This window comes from Podarcis raffonei, chromosome 2 (assembly GCF_027172205.1).
Source record: "Podarcis raffonei isolate rPodRaf1 chromosome 2, rPodRaf1.pri, whole genome shotgun sequence".
NCBI classification, from domain to species: domain Eukaryota; kingdom Metazoa; phylum Chordata; class Lepidosauria; order Squamata; family Lacertidae; genus Podarcis; species Podarcis raffonei.
The window spans coordinates 453,028-475,776 of NC_070603.1; the positions used below are offsets into that span (position 1 = coordinate 453,028).

General features: G+C 47.1%; 2 protein-coding genes across 11 annotated transcripts in view; both read right to left on the minus strand.

The window, feature by feature from the left end:
- Positions 1-1,367: 1,367 nt before the first annotated feature.
- Positions 1,368-10,870, minus strand: PGLS (6-phosphogluconolactonase). The gene is made up of 5 exons (XM_053368949.1): positions 10,534-10,870; positions 10,071-10,178; positions 8,637-8,738; positions 3,333-3,473; positions 1,368-1,881 (listed from the first exon to the last, which is right to left on the minus strand). Exons 1-5 carry the CDS (start codon positions 10,825-10,827, stop codon positions 1,744-1,746), a joined length of 783 nt encoding a protein of 260 aa, XP_053224924.1. The 5' UTR covers positions 10,828-10,870; the 3' UTR covers positions 1,368-1,743.
- A 1,803-nt stretch (positions 10,871-12,673) lies between these two features.
- Positions 12,674-22,749, minus strand: part of SLC27A1 (solute carrier family 27 member 1) — a 51,472-nt gene continuing 41,396 nt past the window's right edge. For 9 of the 10 annotated variants that reach the window (XM_053368809.1, XM_053368818.1, XM_053368867.1 and 6 more), the window contains 2 exons: positions 22,054-22,200; positions 12,674-14,526 (listed from right to left, as the gene is read on the minus strand). In XM_053368809.1, the coding sequence (XP_053224784.1) occupies positions 14,369-14,526; positions 22,054-22,200 (305 nt within the window). In that variant the 3' untranslated portion in view covers positions 12,674-14,368. The remainder of the gene's footprint in view (positions 14,527-22,053; positions 22,201-22,749) is intronic. The other variant, XM_053368826.1, reaches the window with a different exon arrangement.

Sequence of the window (22,749 nt, forward strand, 5' to 3'; positions counted from 1 at the left end):
CTCCAGGTGAGGTCTGACCAGAGCAGAATACAGTGGCACTATTACTTCCCTTGATCTAGATGCTATACTCCTATTGATGCAGCCCAGAATTGCATTGGCTTTTTTAGCTGCCGCGTCACACTGTTGGCTCATGTCAAGTTTGTGGTCAACCAAGACTCCTAGATCCTTTTCACATGTACTGCTCTCAAGCCAGGTGTCACCCATCTTGTATTTGTGCCTCTCATTTTTTTTGCCCAAGTGCAATACTTTACATTTCTCCCTGTTAAAATTCATCTTGTTTGTTTTGGCCCAGTTCTCTAATCTGTCAAGGTCGTTTTGAAGTGTGATCCTGTCCTCTGGGGTGTTAGCCACCCCTCCCAGTTTGGTGTCATCTGCAAATTTGATCAGGATGCCCTTGAGTCCATCATCCAAGTCGTTGATAAAGATGTTGAATAAGACCGGGCCCAAGACAGAACCCTGTGGCACCCCACTAGTCACTCTTCTCCAGGATGAAGAGGAACCATTGATGAGCACCCTTTGGGTTCGGTCAGTCAGCCAGTTACAAATCCACTGAGTGGTAGCATAGTCAAAACCGCATTTTACCAGCTTCTTTACAAGAATATCATGGGGCACCTTGTCAAATGTTCAAACAGTGACTGGCCCAGAGGAACTTCATGGCTGATCAGGGATGTGAACCCAGGACTTCCAAGCAATGTACTTACCTGCTATTCCACCTGCTTCACTATTCTATGACTGACACTACAAAGACTGCTGTTCTCTGGGAGATGTAAATAATGGAGCAACAAAGCTGCCTGCCTTTTTTTGCTTTTTCTTTCCCTGGGGGTGTCACTGGGAGGCTAACATGATGAGCTCCTGTGCTTCAGAATTTACCTCCTTCCCCTCTTGTGCAGGCCATTGGGTTGCTCAGCCTCCTCCCACAGGGAAGGGCTATGGAACATCTTTTCCTTTGATAGCTGTAAGCAGCAGTGCCAGCCAAACGTGGACATGGCTTGCAGTCATCTGGCTGTGCTTTTCTGTTAACCTCTCAAGATGCTCCTGTACATTCTTTATCTCCGTTTAGAAGCTTGTAGACTTTAGATGTCACTGCAAAGCTTTGGTGAGTTGGCTCCGTTGCATTTCACGTCCTATCTACCTCTCCCTTCTACATCTTTTCAACTGAGTCTTGCCAGCCAAAGTTGACCCCAACTGCCCTGCAAATACACTGCGACCAAGGGCCATATAAATTCTGCTAGTACCCTGTATGTTAAATGTGCACTGACCCAACATCCATATATAATGAGTGCCAATGCAGAAGAGACTTCACTCTTGTCCCCATATTAAAGAAGAATCTCACAAGGAAGAAAGGAACACACAGTGCCAACATGGAGTGGCTGTACTTTACATCTTTAATTGTGCACTCACTTTACACCACATTAGACTGTTCACATGATAAAAGACTGTAACGCTGTTCCCTGCAACTCTGTTTACAACTAGTAGCTGGACCCAAGCGTCCCCCCACCCCCATTTCACACTTTGTCCTGGCTAAAGAAATAATTATATTGGTTACAGAGTGCTCCACAAATGTATCACTTCATTAATTTTTTTAAGAGGAGGAAAGAAGGGGGGGGGGGAAACAGTGTTAGTTTAGTGCCACTCCTGAGCGCTACGACCAGATGTGGAGACCGTGACCTGGAATGTTGGCAGGCTGGGCTCTACCCCACAACCTGCATTTGATTGGCTCTCCCCAACCTGAAACATGAGCTTCTACAAGATGGAGTGCTTCTCAAAGGGAATTGTCAACTCCTTTGCAGCTGGCTCATCCAGAAACCAATACAGCTTCCCAGTGTGGGGTTGGACCAGGGCAGCCGGCAGTGGGTTCTCTTCATCACCTTCCAAAATACGCTGTCCCAAAAAACAGGATGTTAGAAGCTAATCACTTGGAACTTAATGATTTGCACTGTACTCAAAATGTAGACGTTACAGAGATTTCCCTCACCACATCTCCAACAAAAGATAAGAATCGGAATTCAAACCCAAAACTGCATGATTAGCAGCCTTGATATCTACTGAATCAGACAAGCCTTTGGAAACCAGGTAGGTTGGTAGGGTGTAGCAGAGGCAGCAGTTTGAACAAAAGGGGTGTTTTTAAACGCTAAATGCTTCTGGAAAGATAGACACCCAGTGGCGAGGGCTGGACCTCCGGTTCTCTCCATAAGCTCCCTCGGCCCCAAAACTAACAGAAACAGAATTACACAAAATGAATCCAGCCTGCAGAAGTTGATGAATTTGAATAATCAGAGTGGGGAGAGAGAACATGAAATTGCGGGGCGAAGTATTATTTATTATTTTGTGAATCATTTCCCATGAAAACATCTTAAAGAGATTTACTTTTTTAAAAAAACCATTATAAAATAGAGAGCCATAGCTCAATAATGAAGCACGTGCTTTACATGCAGAAAAGCCCCTCCTTCCATTCCTGGCATCTCCTCGTCCAAATCCCTGGAGAGCTGCTGCAGCCGCTGTATGCTAAGGGTGGGAATCCTGCACCCATCCAGATGTTACTGGCCTCTCAAGTGCCACCAGTCCCAGGCAGCCTGGCTAAGGGTCAGGGATGGTGGGAGACAGTCCAGCAATGCCGGGAGGGCCGCCAGTTCCCTGCTGCAGGTGTGGACAATACTAACTTGATTACTCCTGTCAGGCCACATGCCAAGCTGGCTTAGAACACCTCTTTCAAGCATTTAATGAGGTTGAAGCTGTTCTCCTCTCCCAGACAAAAGCAGCTAACGCTGGAAGAAACAAGCCAGTGTTGCTTTAAGAAGAGGCTGCTGCCATGTGGCTCCACTGCTGCTTCTCTAGGAACCCAGAAAAAGCCGAGAGGTGTGTTCCCAACAGCCTCACCATCCTCATGCAATTGCTCTGTCAAGGATGATGTGTATTCTTTTCCTGGGGAATTCTAAGACAAGTAAATTCTAAAACACTCAACATGTTACATCTTTAGGAGGTTAATGTTTGATTCAGTCAAAAATCTGATTTAACTCTGAAACACTTCTGTTTAACTCCTCCACAGATAAACCAGGGCAGGAGAAGCTGAAGCTCTCCAGACCTTGTTGGGACTCCAAATCCCATCAACCCCAGCTGGAATGGCCAATGTCCAGGGATGCTAGAAGCTGTGATCCAAAAATGGACTCAGGACCACAGGTACCCCACCCCAGGTAAAAACCTACCAGTACTAAGTTTCCTAGCTCTTGGTATTCCTGACCCACCCCCCACAACAAATCCATTCTCTTCTTTCCCAGGGTGGAATCCAGCGCACCTCCAAACCTGTGAGAAAGAAGCCACAGGATGCATGTTACCTTAATCACGGCAGCCTTGCTGTCCCCAGTGGCCACAAACACCACGCTGCGAGCCGCGTTCAACACTGGGAGTGTCAGCGTAATGCGCTCCGGAGGTGGCTTTGGAGAATCGCTAATGGCAGCCACTATTTTCTCCCGCTCCTGCCACAGGAAAGAGGGAGGGAGGGGAGATTAGGGGTGTTCTGTCACAGCCCTGCCTACACCATATTGTGCCAAGCCCATAATTGAAAAGGATCTCCACAAAGCTATTCTCAGGCACATTACTGGCAATCTGTGGCATCAGCCAAGCACCTGTTCTGAAGAGCAAGCCTAGATATTTTAACTGGGCAGACACTGGTATTCAAGCCTCCATAGCATCCATGCAGAGCAACCAGTCTTGAGAGCCAGCCGGCCAGTCATCTTTAAAGAATGTGAAGAATGCATGCAAATTCATATCTTCACCCAGAAATGAAGCAAGGTGGCCGGGTACACAGAAAGGTTGAGTGAGATTTAAACACAAGTGCAAAAGAGGAAATTTGACATGACTATATATGTAGCCATAAGCACTTAACAGCAAATGGAAGTCCTGGGAGCACTCCAGACTTGAGAATGCCCTGGAATCTGGTTGCCCATGCACTTAGATGGAGCAACAATTGCAGCTAGGAATTGGGAATATTTGTCAACTTGGGAAAGGGGGGCTGGCACCTAAAAGATTGATACTGATTCCAGCTACGTTTGATACTTTCTTGCTTCTCCAAATACATGCTGTCTGAACAGACAGAAATGGGCACAGGAACAAAGGGAGAGGACAGCCAAAGGAGGGGAAGTGCTGCAACAACACTGGGTGGGTGGGTGTGTGGCACATCTGCAGAACAGGCTTAGATGGGGAGTGGCTTGCAGGCTTGATAAACTAAATGAGTGCATCCATAATCCCCCCCCCAAGAAATCTGCAAGGAAGTGCCCTGGGATGAGCAAGATGGTTTAAACAGCTAGGGGTTTGTTTAATATTGAATTTGGTGAAATGTTTCTGCATATTTTTGAGTCGTTCTTGTTGCAGAAGCTTCTGAAATACAGTGGTACCTCGCAAGACGAATGCCTCGCAAGACGAAAAACGCGCAAGACGAAAGAGTTTTCCGTTTTTTGAGTCATTCCGCAAGACGAATTTCCCCATGGGCTTGCTTCACGAGTTTGTTTCCTTTTTCTTAAAGCCGCTAATAGCCGCTAATAGCCGTGCTTCACAAGACGAAAAAACCGCAAGACGAAGAGACTTGCGGAACAGATTAATTTCGTCTTGCGAGGCACCACTGTACTCCAATTGGAAAAGGAGTTACTCAAGCATTTAACTGTTACATACAAGCAATCCTGTTTGACTCCTAAGCCTCTCAGGGATAGGGAACAGTATAAAACCCAATTAGAGATAAGAGATTTCTCACCCTTTACTCACATCAGCTTTACTTGCCTGAAGCAGCAGTGCTGTAAGCAGTAATATCAACATGCCCTAAATGGGGGAGACGCAAGCCCGGCCCCTGGAAGTGTAATGCTGACACCTCGTCAGACATTATTTCAGGGACATGCAAGGCTGGAACCTAACAGCTCTGGTACTTCTATCTCTGCTAGGCAAGTGATGCCATTTCCTTTTTTAAAACAGGGGTTTCAACAGAAGCAAAAGCAAAACACAGGAAGTGTTTAGAAACCATTTCATTCCATTTTGGAATGTTTCAACTGCCTATGGCTGCCGAAACATATTTTTGAGTTGACTATTTAATGTACTTCAACATTTACAAGGTACATTTAAAACCATATCCAAACTTGCTATTTTCTTACTTTCCCAAACTTCAAAAGGTCGGAAAACAAATGCATCTTTGATGAGATTTCTTTTTTAAAAAATAGATCAAGATTTTCACTGATACACACACTAGTACACAAACACTAGAACAGCAAGTTTGAACTAGACATTTAAGCAATTAAAACTTAAGCTGATTCAATGTTGGGGGCAATTTTAATCTGAGAGAGGCTGTGAGTTTGCACTGTTTAATTTCTAAAGTTATTTGGGTTCTTGTGTGTTATTGCAATAAGGAATGAAAATGAAAATATTATAGCTTTCCCTTCTAATAGCCGACAGGTAGCTCCATTTATTAAACTGAAAAGTCCCCTTGTGGTTTCTCCAACATCTCCAACAGCAACCTCTATTGACGTTTTGGTACAATACAAATGTATTTAAATTTAATTTAATATATTGATCAGTTAGGAGGCAGATGGTTAAATAACTCATCTTTAAATTGATTGATAGTCCCTAAAGATAAGTTTCAAAAAACTTCAAATATCCTAAGGGAATTGTTTGAGTAAAGGTAGTTGAATAAGAGGAAAAGGGGTGGAGTCAAGAGTCATCATCCGATGAAAGCAGATGATGCAAGGCAAAGAGAAAGGGGAGGAGAGCAAACACCTGGTCAAAATCTGAGATAACATAACAAGAAAGTGTCCAGAATATTCAGTTTAACCACCTGCCAGATCTGTTCCCCTGGCAATCAGTTTGTCATGCCTTGCAGCCACCTACAGTGGTGGTGGTGGGGAACCTACAGGGGTTGCGGGACCACCTCTCTCAGCTCCCATCTCCACTGGCCACAACCGCTGGAGCTGATGGGAGCTGGAGTCCTCCAACAACATCTGGAGGTTAACACAGAGCAGGAATGGGGAACCGAGGGACTAGGTGTCAAGTCACACCCCTCACCAGCCCAGCTCTGCACCCTCTTTGGGTGCTTTTGCCTGGCTAGAATGCCTACTTGAACCCTCATCATGTGTCTTGTGTTCCTGGATGGAGGACACAGAAAGAGGACTTCAACTCTATGAGAGCAAGCCTTTCTGCTTGTCTGATGGAACTATCTCCCCTCTCCTCCCCTTGTGTGCTGTTCTGGAGGTTCTCCTGCCTACCCCCCTTAACCAACTGGGGAGTGGGAGAGGAGAAGTGGGGAAAGTCCTTGTGCAGACTTCTGCTAGCGAGATTGGTTAACTAAATTTGGCCCAAAGTGCTTACTGCACAAAAGTAGCATGCACATTTATTACTCAGCCCCCTTTTGCTTCTGGCCCTGCCAAGCACTGTAAAGTTTCTCAGAAGGGAATGTAGTCCTTGGGCTCAAAAAGTATCCCCACACCTGACCTAGAAGCTCAGTGGTTAGCTAGCTCCTAGTGTGGGAGAGCATCACTCTCAAAGTTCCAGCTGCCCAGTGAATTCCCACTTGGCACTGCCAGAACAAAATCCAATTTAAATGTGTCAGGCAGACTGCCTTCAGGACAAAGCAAGACACCAGTAAGCCTTAATCCGATTCCCCTCAGCAGTTTAAAATAGCCAGCTAGATAGACAGCAGACCCTTCTACTTCCTCCTCCTTATTCAGACGCCGTGAGGCATGACCTCTGAAAGGAACATGGATCACACAGGGGTGGAGAACCCTTTTCAGGCTGAGTGTGACTCAACAAATGTGAATGCTGCTTTGGAAGAGGAGTCTAGCTTCTGCACTACTCACTCAGTCATGCACACCCCTCTATCCTGCACCCAGGCAAGCAAGAGGCAGGATCCTGTTCAAGGACACAAACATAAACTCAAGGAGGGGGCAAAGCAGGGCCAGTGAGGGGAGCAGCCTGGAGAGAGTTCCAAGGGCAGACAGAGAGACCTGGGGGGCTGCATTGGGTCCTGAGCCTGAGGCTCCCCAGACAAGAGAGGAGCAGTGCAGCAATAAACCTGCAGGCACATTCGGTTTCAAACTGGGTGAGGGACCACGTGTTGAGATTCTTGCATTGCAGGACCCTTGGGGTCCCCCCCCCCAATTCTGTGATTCTATGACAGGGGTCAGCAAACCTTTTCAACAGGGGGCCGGTCCACTGTCCCTCAGGCCTTGTGGGGGCCGGACTATATTTTGAGGGGGGGGGAACAATTTCCTATGCACGCTGCACATATTGTATTTGTAGTGCACAAAAAATAGGAAAAACAATACAATATTTAAAATGAAGAACGATTTTAATCCCGCTCTCCGTCCGTTTTCCATGGGGGGGTGTATATGTGTTTTGTGTGTTACAGAAACTTAGCCACCAGCTATTCACCCTCAACCACCTACCCCCCCAAAAAAAGTGGCACAAGCCAGCTCCCAAACAGGGAAGGGTACCCCTGCCCACAGAAAGAGTGCCTCCACACCACAAACAGTTTCCCTTCCATGGGGTTTTCCTACCACAGCTCATCATTCTTGGCACAGAGTGTGCCTCCTGACCATGGGAAGAGTGCCCTGCTGTGTGTGTGTGTGACAGAAACTTCCACCTACCCCCCTCCCCAAGAATATGGGTGCCACCTTGAATAAAATATTGGGAGAGGCAAGTAAGCCCCACCCTGTATAATTGATCGCATTGTGCTTTACACGTGCACACCAAAAGGCAACGTCCATCAACTTTTTTGGGGGGGTGGCTCCCTCAAAAAATTTTGGGGGCGGCTTGGTGGCGATAAAGGAACCTATGCCAAGAACAGAGACAGGCCAATCCACGGAATGGCAACAGTGCCCCTGTGCATGGCGAGAGCACCTCTGCAGCACTTGAGGCTACTACAAAGTGGGGTGGGGGTGGGGAACGATACCACTTGCCTCCTGATTCTGGCCAGCCAATCCCGGGCTCGAGGTGAGCCTATACCCACCCTCTCACGAAACTGGCAAGAGTGCCCCTGCCCATTGCAAGCGCGCCCAGTGCGCAACACCCACGCCTCCTGCTCTGCTCCGTCTCTGCTGTTGGAGATGAGGAAGCCGAACTTGTCAACACAGCGCTCGCCATTGGAGCTGCCGCGACGGCTGCCCAATGAGCTCTGTGAGTCCATCTCGCTCGTCACAGCCACCGCTGCTTCGTCTTTGGCAGCGTCGCTGTTTCGTCCTCTGCCTCAGCCAGGGGTGCAGAGCCCATGCCACTGGCCTGGGTGGCGGAGGCAGCCTCCCTGCCGCTGCCGCTTCCTTCCGCTCGGCTCTTGGCCATACGCGGCTGCCTCAGCGGGAAAGAATGGGCATTGCGCAGAGGTGTCCGTGGCTTCGGATTGGCTGCAGGAGCTTCCTGCAGCCAATCCAAAGCCATGCCAGCATCGCAGAAGTCAGTCCCCGCGCGGCGAGGCATCCATGGCTTCTTCTGAAGGAAATGCTGCACCGCACTGGCTTAGATCAGCACACGGAGACTGACTGAGCGGGCAGCAGAGTCCGCAGGCCAGATTTATGAGCCTGGTGGGCTTGATCCGGCCCCCGGGCCTTAGTTTGCCAACCCATGTTCTACATGATCAAAGTTCACTGCAGCTCCACACCCTGGCTCACCTGCAAGAGAGAATGATCCGGAAAGAGTGAGCAAGTGTGCCCATCTGGTCCCACTCCCAAGATCAAGAGGTCAAACACAGGCATATCCTCGCCTTGGAAGGCCTACACAGAATGGAAGAACACAAATTTATCAACCACATTTTCAGTACTGCCCTTCAATATACAATTATCACTGTGCTTTACAGAGCTTAAAATAAAAGTAAAAATGCAATGGAACAGCATCGCAATCCTAATGGCAGGAAAAAAGAAGAAGCCATGATAATATCATCAGAAGATGATAATAAGCCTGGGAAAAGGTATTTGACTGGCACCAAAATACCTTAGTGCCAGGCAGCCAATTCCTTGGTGTGTCCAAGTCAGGGACAGCCGACCTTCAAATGCATTAGAGGGAAGACCTTGCCTCCCACCAGCAATTTTCCAAAGTGCTTTCAGTCTTCAAGCTGTCAAGCTGTCAGGGGGGCCAAGGGAGGGGGGGGGAGACCCAATTCATTTAGCAAAGAGAGATGCATATTTCTGACTATTACTAGAAGATCCCTCTAGGCTTGATTCGAGCGTGGGAGAAACAAATAACTCCCTTGGCCAACACACACAGCCCTTGCAACCTTCGGTTTTGCTTGAATTGTACTGCAGCACTAGCCTCCCTTTTGAGGTCATCTTCTGCATCTTGTTGACTGACCTCAGTGTTGCATGAAGCGTCACTTTCCTGCCACCCCAAGATTTCTTAGAAAAAGGGTGTGGCTTTGAAATAGGGCCAAGGAGAAACTTGAAGTGAACAAGTTGATCACCAGGCTCCGCACACCACCCAATTAATCACAATCAATGTTACTGGCTCATCAAAAATTCCACTAGGTGGTCTGTGACTTTATTTGGTTGTTTTAATTTAGCGTTTCCAGATGACCCAACAAACTGTGTCTTCTGGGCACAATTCAAAAACTGAAATCAGTAAACTACAAATTCAATCAAAATATTAATCCATATATAAAAGTTGGACCAGGTCAAAATGAACAAAAAGGATAAAAAACCCATTCAACTGCATAAAAAACTCTCACACACATAATAAAAACAGAATTATAAACCAATAAGAAGAAAGCAAAATAGTTCTAAGAACTAAAAAGAATTGAATTTGAAAAGTGAGAAAAATAAGGTTTTCACCTAGCACCAAAAAAATCCTAACATAGGCACTAGGCATGGCTCTTTGGGGAGAGCATTCCAAAACTGGGGCGCCACCACTGAGAAGACCCTCAGCCCATTTAATGCAGAGCAGCAGAGCAGACTAGGAAGAGCTCTAGCCAGGAACTCAAAATTTAGGATGTTGAGTTAAGCAATGAATGGTAAATAAGCTAAGTTAAGCAATGAATGGTAAATTAACTCTCAACACACAAGGATTTTTTGTCCCAACATGGGACCTTGTCTGAAAAAAACACACAACTGTACCTCTTTCAGTTTTGCTGCATAATCTGCAGCGGCCTCTTCCACTGGTAGCGAAGGGTTGATAACAACAATTTGGTCCTCAGGTACAGCAATTTTAGAAAGGAGGTACGTCTGAAATAGGTAACCACAGGTCACATAACAACAAAACCATCTATGGTGGTTCTTTCCAACTTTTGTACTAGGTGATGAAAGCATCATATAAATTGCCTCTTTTTCCTCCCTTGTTGAAATTTAGATTGTAAGCCCCTCGGGGCAGGGGCTGGTTTCTTTTTAGCTTATATATATTATTCTGTAAAGTACATCAACGGCACTATATAATTAGTAAAAACAAGATGACTATTTCATTTCTATATCCCGGAGGGCCAGCCCGATCTGTTTGGGCCGGTGCGGCGAACCCCACAAGGCGGGGTCCGCTGCCCCCGGGACCCCGCCGCCCCCCGAAAGAGCCTCCCCCTCGGAGGGCCACCTGGTAGGCGCCGTAGTTGCTCTCGGGGTCGCTGAGCGGGACGCGGCGCTCGTCGGCGAAGGCCAGGAGCCAGCGGGCCGGGCAGGCGGCGGCGGCGGGCAGCTCCTGGGCCAGGACGCGCACCAGGCTGCCTCCGGCCAGGCCCAGCGAGAAGCGGCCGGCCGGCCCGCACTGCGCCTCGCGCTGCGCCACCAGCTGCGCCAGCGCCGAGCCCAGCTCCTGCGGGGAAGGGAACACCGAGACGTGCGGCGCCGAGGCCGCCGGGCCGCGCCGGGACGACGAGGAGCCGGGCATGGCGGGCGAGGCAGAGAGGGAGCCGGCGGGCGGAACGGAAGGGCCGCGCGGCGAGGGAGCCGGGGGGACCCATGGCGGCAGCGAGCGCGGCCGGGCGGAAGACCGGGAGGTAGCCGAGGGAGCACGGGCGGAAGAGGCGCCGGAAGGAAGCGCAGCGCAGCTCAGCGCAGCCAGACCCCGCCCAGGAGGCACCGGAAGTCCGGCGGCGACCTCGGAAGTCCTCGCTGCTCCGGACGGCCCTGCAGCGCCGTCCCGCGGCCGGAGGCGTATCTCTGGCTGCCCGCCTCGGCAACTGGCCCTCAGACTCAGCCGGGGGGCAAGCTGGAAGTCAGGAACTAGAAGCGATCAACGAAGCCACGTTTCCCACGTCCAGCAAGAGTCCCGCTGCAAGAGCAGCTTTGGCCTTTGCTCCTGCTTTTTGAGTGCCTTCCTCCTCAGCAAAGTCTGGAGGGCGTTGTGTTGGCTGCCTCTGTCCCATCAGGCACAGGGGAAGACCGTGTGATGGGAGTCCCACAAGTAGGTGGCTAAGGCACAGGTAAAGCCTGCTCCTTAGGAGGCCTCCTCCTCCTCTGCCTTTAACAGACCAAAACGCAGCAGGTGAAGAAATTAGTGTCCTATTTCTATACTGTCTTGTATTTCCCCCAAAAAGTGGTCCTGAAATGTAGATTGGTGGCAGCCACACATCTCTCATTAGTTAGATTCTAAATCTCAGGGACAGGGCTATTTATTGAAGATACAGGCGCAAATTAACATGAAATGAAACCTCCACCTTTTTAGCTAGAGGCATCTTGAAATTTTGTTTCTTGAGCGTGCATGCCTAGCTGCCTATGCTATTCTCCAACCCTTTAGAATAATCCCCCGCCCCTTTTAATGTAGAGACTGTCTTCCTACTTTGCTGCATGTCTCCTGCACAGGAGTTCATATCCAGTCCTCCACTAAAAATAATGCATGGCATAAAGTAGCTATTTTTATCTTCCCTGAATCTTCCAATGATTAGCTGTATTAGATGTCCTGAGGTTCTGGTTCAAGAGACACCTGCAGGAATGAATGTTAATGTGTGCAGAGGGCCCATAAATAATGGTCTTCTATCCTGCTATAGCCAATGAGGTCGAGTGTCTACAACAGGAGCAATTTCTTGTAGGGGAGGGAAGTATATGACCACAAAACAGCATGGAAGAAACTATCAGCACATGCCCTACCAGGGGACACTTTAGATGCTCAGAAAATGCATTATTACAACAAAAGGCACTGCCTTGAGGGAAGACACAAGAAGAGTAGAAAGTCCAACTTGCGAGACGTGCCTCGTCTCACAAAAGGATGAGGTAAGAGTTTGATTTGGAAGTAAAGTTCATTGGTTCCAATGAAGTTAAATTTCAAGGACTGAAGGATACTTAGGATCCTTTTTGGGTTTTCCTTCTGAAAACTTCTGATATAATAAAAAGTGAGGCATAACCATGGATCAGGTGTTTGTCTTAAGTACATCCTTTATATGGGTTGTATTCTTAGAACAAAGGGAACCTATTAACATAATTTACAGAATACATACTGCGTGCCTGCCCCCTCCAATATGCATACAGGCAACCCTAGTTACTAATCCAAATCAGACTTGCTTGTGATAACGGCTTATGCAGATATGATGAAGAGACACAGGAGATGATCCAATGCTAAGTGGTCTCCACCCACAAAAGTCTTTTTGCTTGACTAGCTACATCCATTGGTTTAATAAAGCCTGACAGAACAGAATTGAGGGCAACAAAGAGTGAAACTGGTCTCTGCATTTGACTGAAATGACATGCAGCTGCATACATCAAAGAGAGACAGAGACAAAAAAGAGCAAGACAAACTCTTAAGCTTTCTTCGTTTTTTATTTTCAAAACAAAGTTATACTTTGACAATAGTGACTCCATCTGAAAATGTAACTGTTAGTGCATGATTTCTGTTCAAACCATGAACTATATAGCCTTAAAAAAACCTATGTGCTTTTCTCCAAACAACAGGGCTCAGTTAGCTGTAGGTGCCTTTTTCTGAGGATTAATAACAAAGCTAAATTTATTACAAATGTTAACCTGCTCTGTCTGGCTCTGATGAAAGGCACATTCTGGGTCTAATAAAAAAGGGAAAGCACACATTCCACTGGTTTCAGAACCATTACTTTACAATGGCCCTACTAGTACTGTATGGTGCTCTATTATACAACCTAACACTGCACAGAAGTCTTTGTAAAATGGTTTTGTGCAAAGTTACATTTTTATGAAAGAGAAGAAGGGTTATTAAAGGGAAAAGGGCACAGAAAGAAGAGTACGGGAACATCCCAGTAAAATAATCAATTCCATAGAAGTTAACTAGGATATCCTTGGAATAGCTGCATTAGTGGTACAGGTCTTCCACAGCAACATAATCACAAGAAGGAATCACAGCAACTTTGAAGGTATGGTCACTCACAAGTCTCAGTATCCCTTCTGTCTTCCTTGTTTTAAATAAAATGCTTTGTGCCATCTACAGAAATTGCACTAGAAAAAACGGTAGAGTTAGTAATACCCACAGTTGTGTACTGATGGAAGGTGAATGTTAGGATTATGTTGCAACTTGCTTTGAGCAGCTGCCACACCTCCTACAGAGAGCAGTGTGGATCAGAGAAACGAAAACAAACGTTACCAGACTTTGTTCTCAGGATTATCACCCTGTTTTCCAAGATTCTGGATCAACGTCAAGTAATCTGAAATGTTGCAATGTTCAAAAGTGGACATGTAAACCAAAGCACAATGGCTTCCCCTACAAGGATACAAAGTATTTTATTAATCTTCTGTCATTGTGTGGAAGCTTTCAAGCACCACAATGGATTAGAAGGGTGTTTCCTGTGCATTTTTCAGCCCAAATTTGTTTTTGCTTTAATATAACATTTTTAATACCAACTTTGTTGTTACTTCATCAAATTAGTCATTTTATTTTTAAGATCAAAGTCTCTGCAGATAAAATGATATTGCATTTTGAAAGTCAGTCCATTAAAGTTCTACCTAAACATGGGTACATTTCAGAGTGATGACAACTGGAGGGACTATAAATGTGTAGATTAGGAAGCTGGAAATCCCAAAACAACTGAAGACGCTCCACAGCAATTGTGCTATTGCCTTAAGTAAGGAAAATCCAGCTGAGACACATGGCAGAAGGCAAGTCCACCAGTGCTATTGCAGGCTCAGTCACACCAACGTATTGAGGGCTTTAACAATGTAATAATGGGGACCATAAATCTGTCTTGCTTCACACAGTGTCTTAAAATGCAATGGTTACATAGAGGAAGGGGAAGAAAAACCATTCTAAAGACTGAACAGTAGAAAGGGGCCACCACCTTTGCTCAGGAAACAGTTAATGTGCTTTTTAAAAAGATGATGGCAACTTTACTCCCTGTGCCTTGCTAGTTTTTGTCCCTACTGCAGATGTTCTGAATGGAAACCTTGCTTCACTTGTTTAGCCAAGTTTGTTTCTCTAGCCAAGCAAAACCCTCCAGTGGCAAACTCTTCACTAGTGGCTTTTGCTGATGAAATCACAGAGACACTTTTCCAGCCTGGATCCTCTCAAATACGCACTCATCCACAGGTAGGTACTTGCCAAGTTTTACATCCAAGAAATATAATCGATCAGATGTCTGGTGTGGGTTGTAGCTTTCCCTTTGCAAACGTGTTTTCTGAATTTTGAAAGTGCCTGTTGGAAGAAAAGAAGTCAGAATAATGGTGGGAGGAGGACAAGGGCAGTGGCAAGAAACAGCTATACTGCAGATTGAAGGGAGACGATTGGCTGAAGGAATTGCCCTGCTCTCTTCTTCAAAGCAAGCATGTCATGGTCAGATGTGAACACAGCTCAAACTTCAGCTAGATTCAGGAGGAAGACTGGTTATTTCTGTGAGGCAAGTTGTTGGTATTGTTACCGTATTTTTCACCCCATAGGACGCACCTAATTTTTTTGGGGGGGGGAATAAAGAAAAAAAATTATCCCCCCCCCCAGGCATGGGGCAGGTGCAGGGGAAGCCCGAGCTTCCCCCGACCCCAGCCCCCAGAACAGCCTGCTATCCGCAAGCCTAGGGAGCCGCGCCAGTCTCCCCAGGCTTGCGGAGAGGTGCGCGAAGCCCAGGCGCGCTCTTCAGCATGCACCAGGCTTTGGAATGCAGGCAGCTCTGCGCCACCCTCCGGAGCCGGGCTCGGCTTCGCGCCGGCTCCGGAGGGTGGCGCAGAGCTGCAGGAAGCCCGGGAGCGCAGGCAGCTCTGCGCTACCCTCCGGAGCCCCGCGTGGCTTCGCGTCAGGATCCGGAGGGTGGCGCAGAGCTGCAGGAAGCCCTGGAGTGCAGGCAGCTTCGCGCCGGGCTCCGGAGGGTGGCGCAGAGCTGCAGGAAGCCCGGGAGCGCAGGCAGCTCTGCGCTACCCTCCAGAGCCCCGTGCGGCTTCGCGTCGGGCTCCAGAGGGTGGTGCAGAGCTGCAGGAAGCCCAGGAGCACAGGCAGCTCTGCGCTACCCTCCAGAGCCCCGTGCGGCTTCGCGTCGGGATCCGGAGGGTGGCGCAGAGCTACAGGAAGCCCGGGAAAGCCTGCATTCGCCCCATAGGACGCACACACATTTCCCCTTCATTTTTGGAGGGGAAAAAGTGTGTCCTATAGGGCGAAAAATACGGTATATGCGTTAGTCACAAAATACAAAAATAGCCTCTGGGCAATCTACAAAATAAATTCAAAGACACAGTTAAAAATATAGCAATCAATACACCAACAAAGCAACAACCTCAAGATGCTAACAATAACTAATAAGAAGGGTGAAAAGTTAGAGACAGAAATTACTAAAACGTAATAATTGTTACAATATAGAATACGGTGAATCGGTCATCTCGCCATTTTGGATGTTTCTAGATAGGAGCTTGATGTCACAAACAGGTGGTTTAGAAGAAGTTTTTTCTCTGTGCACAACTGGCATGCAACTGTGCACATGCTCCATTTTTTAGGCTTATATTTTTCATCGGTATTCTGCTGCTTCCCATCCCCATCAGTAGGTGGCCCTTGATGAAATGTTTCTGTGCTATGTTTTCTGGCCCCAACTCTCATCCACTCCTCCCCTGCCAACCACTACCTTCTCTGGTCTGGGCATGCACTCATGTTTGTCCATATATGTGCGCACACACTTAAGGAACTCTACAGGAAGTGTGCAAGAGTAAACATTACCAGCTCTTAAGTTATGCTTCAAAAGGTAAAAAGGTAAAGGACCCTTGGATGGTTAAGGCGACTCTGGGGTTGCGGCGCTCATCTCGCTTTCTGGCTGAGGGAGCCGGCGTTTGTCCACAGACAGCTTTCCAGGTCATGTGGTTGGCATGACTAAACTGCCACTGGCGCAACAGAACACCAAAACGCCATTTACTTTCCTGCTGCAGTGGTACCTATTCATCTACTTGCACTGGCATGCTTTCAAACTGCTAGGTTGGCAAGATCTGGGGCAGAGCAACGGGAGCTCACCCCATCACGCGGATTCAAACCACCGACCTTCCAACTGGCAAGCCCAAGAGGCTCAGTGATTCAGACCACAGCGCCACCAGCGTCCCCTGCTTCAAAATGGAAGGTTATGCTTGGGGTTGTGTGTGTGTGGCTGAGTACATCATTCATTTGCATTTGGGTTTTGTTTTAATACGGATATCTTGCACAAGGTTGATATTTAGCAATACCTAGAGTCTGAAAAAAGATAGAAATAAAAATGCTAATCTATGTATTGTAATTACAGTCTCCAAGTTAATCCCCTACATGTGTTGAGATGTTGAGAGAAAAGTTCCTTTGAACCATATTGGAATTTCAGCATTTGCTGCCAGCATGTGGCTATTGGTAGAAACGGGCAGAGGCATATTGGTTGAGCTGCCAGAGCAAATGACTATGTCAGGGCTTTCCAAACTTTTCATGTTGGTGGCACACTTTTTAGACAGACATCATTATGTGACACAGTAATTTGGTTTTACTAGCAAACCGGAGGTTAAACTAACACCTTTCTAGGCCCAGGAGGAGCACAGGGAATGTTTGTGCGACACACCTACACACTACAGCTGACACACACTTTGAAAAGCTCTGGGGCTAGGTTTTGCTCAGATGAGGAACAAAGTGTGGCAATAGAGACCATGACCAAAGCACATAGAGAGAGAGAGAGAGAGCGCTCACCAGCTTCCATACCAGTGGGTACAGGCTGACAGATTATTTTACTTAATGGGCTTTCTGTAGTAAGAGAACATCTGGCTGTGGTGAGGACTGCAGGGCCTGCTCCCTTCCAGGGCCTTCTCCAACTGGCCCAGGGGGCGTGGAACAAACTTTTGGGGAAGTGCGGGAAGTTGTTCTGCTATTGCTTTCCTATTCCAAGTGGTTTATGTGTTTTAAAATGTCCTCAAGCAGTCGGTGGCATTTTAAATTTTTATTTCTTTATTTCCCTTTTTTGCTTTGTTGGGGGTGGGTGGGTGGGATGGATATTTGGTTGGGGATTAATTTTAGTATAATTGTTCTGTTTTTGTTTTTTGTTGTTTTATTGGCTGTGTATAGTTTGTGTTTTGTTTTTAAGGGGCGGGATTAGGGCTGCCTGGGAGTGGGGTCCCAGCCAACACAATGGCTGGGACAAGTTCCACAGGGGGGGAGGCACTGGGACATCCGATCTCGGTGATCATGGGCAGGAGGAGGAGTTATGCTAAGACCAGACCGTGTCATTACCGAGGAGGCAGGTTTAGTCGTTGTTTGAAGACTATCCCTGCCTCCGGGTCTAGCGTTGTCCAGATGGATACTGGAATCAACAGGGGAAACCCACACGACCTGAAGGTGTTGCTGTGTAATGCCAGGTCAGTGATGAATAAAACCACTGCCATCCACGACCTGATTGTGGATGGTGGATTTGACCTGGCATGTGTGACAGAGACCTGGTTGGATGAAGCAGATGGGCCTGTCCTTGCCGCTGCTTGCCCACCAGGTTTCTCTTACGCATAGCAACCCAGGTCATGTGGGCAGGGAGGGGGGGTTGCAGTGATTTTTAGGAAGTCATTAGCTTGCATCAGGCGTCCTACTGGGAAGACCCAGTTTTCTGAGTGCATGTTCTGGAAGTTGGGCAATAGGGGCAGTACAGGATTCCTTTTGGTGTGCCGACCTCCCCGCTGCACCAAGGATTCCTTGTCCGAGCTGCTTCAGGTCATGGCAGATGTTTTCCTGGAGACACCTAGTTTGGTTGTCCTAGGGGATTTTAACATCCATGCCGACCACGACCTTACAAGGGGCCGCTCGGGACTTTGTGGAAAGCATGGCCTCCATGGGGCTGTCCCTGAATAAGTTTGGCCCAACTCATAGTCATGGACATTCCTTAGACCTGGTGTTCACCTCTAGTGACGTGGGTGATCTGACACTAAGTAAAAGTGAAACAAAAGAAGTGTCATGGTCAGATCACTTCCTGGTGCAACTGGACTTCTCCGCAACCCTTCTCCTCTGCAGGGAGGTGGAACCAATTCGGATGGTCTGCCCCCGCCAAGCTGTGGGGATGTTTTTACCAATGCTTTTATTAACTATGTTTTATTGTGGGATATATGGAGTTTTAGGGGAGAGGTGATAACTCTGGTGGGGAACACATTGTACTCCTTCTGGGGTAGTTTATTCCCCTTGGGTCCCCACCCTGCAGTCAGCTCTCACCTGTAACTCCTAGAAGCTGTCAGCAGGCAACAGCAAACACACTGGCTTCGACTGGCCGGCTAAATCAGGTGAGGGTAGCTGATGGGTCTGAAAAACTGAGGGGGGAAATCATATCTGCTGCCTTGTGGGACATATTTAGGAGAAGAGTAGGCAAAGGAGTAAACCCTACACAAATCCAGAGTCCCTAAGATGGCTTCTTGTACACCTCCTTCAGGCAACTCCTACAGTCAAGCTGGTGCCAAATATATTGCTCTGCTTTCCTTTGGACCACATCAGCCAGGCTGAGAGGGGGATGGAGCCCAGGACCTTCATACTGCCCAGGCTTGTGCCCCAGAAAGTTTCCAAAATAACGGAGGAGGCAACAGTTATGAGTCAATGTCTTTGCAGCCACAGCAGGCACTATGATTCTCTAGCAGTTTGACTTCACCCCTGGAGGCACACTCCATTGTCTCTTGATCCAATATCAACAATGCTTTATTGTACTTGTTATTCACATTGTTCTTTGGGGATTTCTATTACAGCTGATGCATTCTTATTTTAAATATGCAAGCTGCCTTAGAAGAATTATTCTGTTACACTCTCAGGGTGCCCATCCATGCATCATGGCAGGTATTTTGCTAGTTATCTGCAATCTGAAATGATTCATCTAAGTTACAGCTATTAATTCTGTCTCACTTCTAGGTTACAAATTCCCTTTATGTCCAGCTCTTCCTCCAAATTACAGAGAAGGTCACCCTTTCACCTTCTGGCAAGGTGCATAAACTGTCTGTTGCCAGTTGCTGTCTGCTTGCTAGAGAGGTTAAAAGCAACAAAAAAGGCTTTTATGGGTATGTTCGTAGCAAAAGGAAGAACAAAGAAACAGTGGGGTCACTCAGAGGAGAAGATGGTGAAATGCAAACAGGGGACACAGAAAGGGCTGAACTCCTCAATGTCTTCTTTGCCTCAGTCTTCTCTGATAAAGAAAACAATGCCCGACCTGAAGAATTTGGAGCAAATGATTCAGCAGACGAAACACAGCCCAGAATAACTAAGGAGATAGTACAAGAATACTTGGCTAGTTTAGATGTATTCAAGTCTCCAGGGCCAGATGAACTGCATCCAAGAGTATTAAAAGAACTGGCAGATGTGATCTCAGAACCACTGGCAGTCATATTTGAGAATTCCTGGAGAACAGGCGAAGTCCCGGCAGACTGGAGGAGGGCAAATGTTGTCCCTATTTTCAAAAAGGGGAAAAGAGAGGACCCAAATAATTACCGCCCAGTCAGTCTGACATCAATACCAGGGAAGATTCTGGAGCAGATCATTAAGCAAACAGTCTGTGAGCACCTAGAAAGGAATGCTGTGATCACCAATAGTCAGCATGGATATCTGAAAAAAAAGTCATGTCAGACTAACCTGATCTCGTTTTTTGACAGAATTACAAGCCTGGTAGATGAAGGGAACGCAGTAGATATAGCCTACCTTGATTTCAGCAAGGCATTTGACAAGGTGCCCCATGATATTCTTGTAAAGAAGCTGGTAAAATGTGGTCTTGACTATGCTACCACTCAGTGGATTTGTAACTGGCTGACTGACCGAACCCAAAGGGTGCTCATCAATGGTTCCTCTTCATCCTGGAGAAGAGTGACTAGTGGGGTGCCACAGGGTTCTGTCTTGGGCCCGGTCTTATTCAACATCTTTATCAACGACTTGGATGATGGACTCAAGGGCATCCTGACCAAATTTGCAGATGACACCAAACTGGGAGGGGTGGCTAACACCCCAGAGGACAGGATCACACTTCAAAACGACCTTGACAGATTAGAGAACTGGGCCAAAACAAACAAGATGAATTTTAACAGGGAGAAATGTAAAGTATTGCACTTGGGCAAAAAAAATGAGAGGCACAAATACAAGATGGGTGACACTTGGCTTGAGAGCAAGGATCTAGGAGTCTTGGTGGACCACAAACTTGACATGAGCCAACAGTGTGACGCTGCAGCTAAAAAAGCCAATGCAATTCTGGGCTGCATCAATAGGAGTATAGCATCTAGATCAAGGGAAGTAATAGTGCCACTGTATTCTGCTCTGGTCAGACCTCACCTAGAGTACTGTGTCCAGTTCTGGGCACCACAGTTCAAGAAGGACACTGACAAACTGGAACGTGTCCAGAGGAGGGCAACCAAAATGGTCAAAGGCCTGGAAACGATGCCTTATGAGGAACGGCTAAGGGAGCTGGGCATGTTTAGCCTGGAGAAGAGGAGGTTAAGGGGTGATATGATAGCCATGTTCAAATATATAAAAGGATGTCACATAGAGGAGGGAGAAAGGTTGTTTTCTGCTGCTCCAGAGAAGCGGACACGGACCAATGGTTCCAAACTACAAGAAAGAAGATTCCACCTAAACATTAGGAAGAACTTCCTGACAGTAAGAGCTGTTCGACAGTGGAATTTTCTGCCAAGGAGTCTCCTTCTTTGGAAGTCTTTAAGCAGAGGCTTGACAACCATATGTCAGGAGTGCTCTGATGGTGTTTCCTGCTTGGCAGGGGGTTGGACTCGATGGCCCTTGTGGTCTCTTCCAACTCTCTGATTCTATGAGTCTATGAGTATATTGAAGCAAAGGCAGCGGAGCAGAAGTCCATGGGTGAAATCTGGTGTAAATGTAAGTTAATGAGGTCAGTCTTAAATATTTCAAACAAAAAGCCACAAATCTTCCAGCCTGCTATGCCCAGTTAATAGTTACTATTTAGTTGTGAAAGATCAAGCAGAAACTCTTTCACATAATGATAGTTACCACTTGATACATTTAGTTCTCCATTACGCAATCTGCATCAAATGCTGGTTTTGTTCCTGTCATTTAAATCTGGCCGCAGCTCAGTTTGCTAGAAGAGGCAGAGTTTCTCACTTCTTCAAAGCAAAAACAGGATATTTTAAAGCCTGTGCCAATCGTAAAAAGGCTCTTAATTCCAACATAAGGGAGTGTAAGCAAGAATGCCAAGATGCTGAAGCAAACAGGCAGTTTCTTTGTGGGTGCAGACAATGAATTCTTTAGCAACAAACTTGACCAACAGCCTACTTGTTAATCTGAGCTGTTTGAAGAAACCTGCTTAGAACACATCCTGTTGCTCTCCAAAAAAAGAGAGAATTCTCTGGGGTTAGCTCAGCTGCTTCATGAAGAGAATGTGAGTGAGTTTTATGTGCTTGTGGGTCAATTTCCACAACCATTCTCCACTTTTTGGAAGATATCAGCATCAACAGTTACCATGCTTGATGGTCAGGAGTTCAGCAATCTCAAGCAGCTGTACAAACCACACAGGGCTAATGGTAGGAGAGAGAGAATGCCCATAGTGAGTTAATTTACCGCCAGGATGTTCTTATAAAACAAATCAATCTGCTTCCAGAACCTTTAGAGAAGAAGCAATTCCCACTTTGCTTCACCCTGCTCAGAGAAATGGAAGTAAGGATCAAGTGACTGGGTTGATATACCGAGACCAAATATTCCAGTATAGAGTCTGACAGCAAACAGGCAACCTGGGCCGGGTGCCAAGAGAGGATCTTGCTGCAAATGTGCCATTACCTGTAGTGTCAACCTGGGGCAAGAGCCGGAGGAAGATGGGTCGTGCATAAGGGGGCAGTACTTTCTGCATCTCTAGGTACAGCACGTTAGGGTTTAACTTGGCTTCAGGATCAGCAATGGCTGCCATTCCTGCCTTGCCTTCTACTCCTGAAATCAAAACAAAAAACACAGGAAGGGACACAATCTTACACCGCAAAGGAGCAATTAGACCCAACCTAGCAAAATCCACAGCTGGAATTCAAATCAGGTTTCACTCCTCCCTCCCACAAATAACTTCACAGCAAAGGATAAAAAACAGCCTAGCCAGAGAGGTTGCCTGCTGCCTTCCCATAGGAAAGAACTGTTACTTGCCCTGTGGCTGCACCAGGAATGTCATTCTAGTGCAGGCATGGCCAGACTTGGCCCTCCAGCTGTTTTGGGACTACAATTCCCATCATCCGTGACCACTGGTCCTGTTAGCTAGGGATGATGGGAGTTGTAGTCCCAAAACAGCTGGGGGGCCAAGTTTGGCCATGCCTACTCTAGCCTCTGTCTCTGGAGAGGGAGTTGTTGCTAGTTGCTCCCCTCCCTATGAACAAAAGGAACACCAGAGGAAAATGCCAATTCCAACTCACCAATTTGTTCCGGCAGCGTCAATCGCATCTTCCCCCCTTCCCTCATTTAACCTCTAGTTTTTTAGTTTGAAGATCCAAAGGT

Excerpts from the sequence above, each read along its gene's own strand:
- PGLS (XM_053368949.1), bottom strand. The coding sequence starts at position 10,827 with ATGCCCGGCTCCTCGTCGTCCCGGCGCGGCCCGGCGGCCTCGGCGCCG. Across the intron at positions 8,739-10,070 it reads ATGCAGCAAAACTGAAAGAG|GCCTTCCAAGGCGAGGATAT; the intron begins GTACAGTTGTGT and ends CATTCTGTGTAG. Across the intron at positions 3,474-8,636 it reads CGGATCATTCTCTCTTGCAG|GAGCGGGAGAAAATAGTGGC; the intron begins GTGAGCCAGGGT and ends TTCCTGTGGCAG.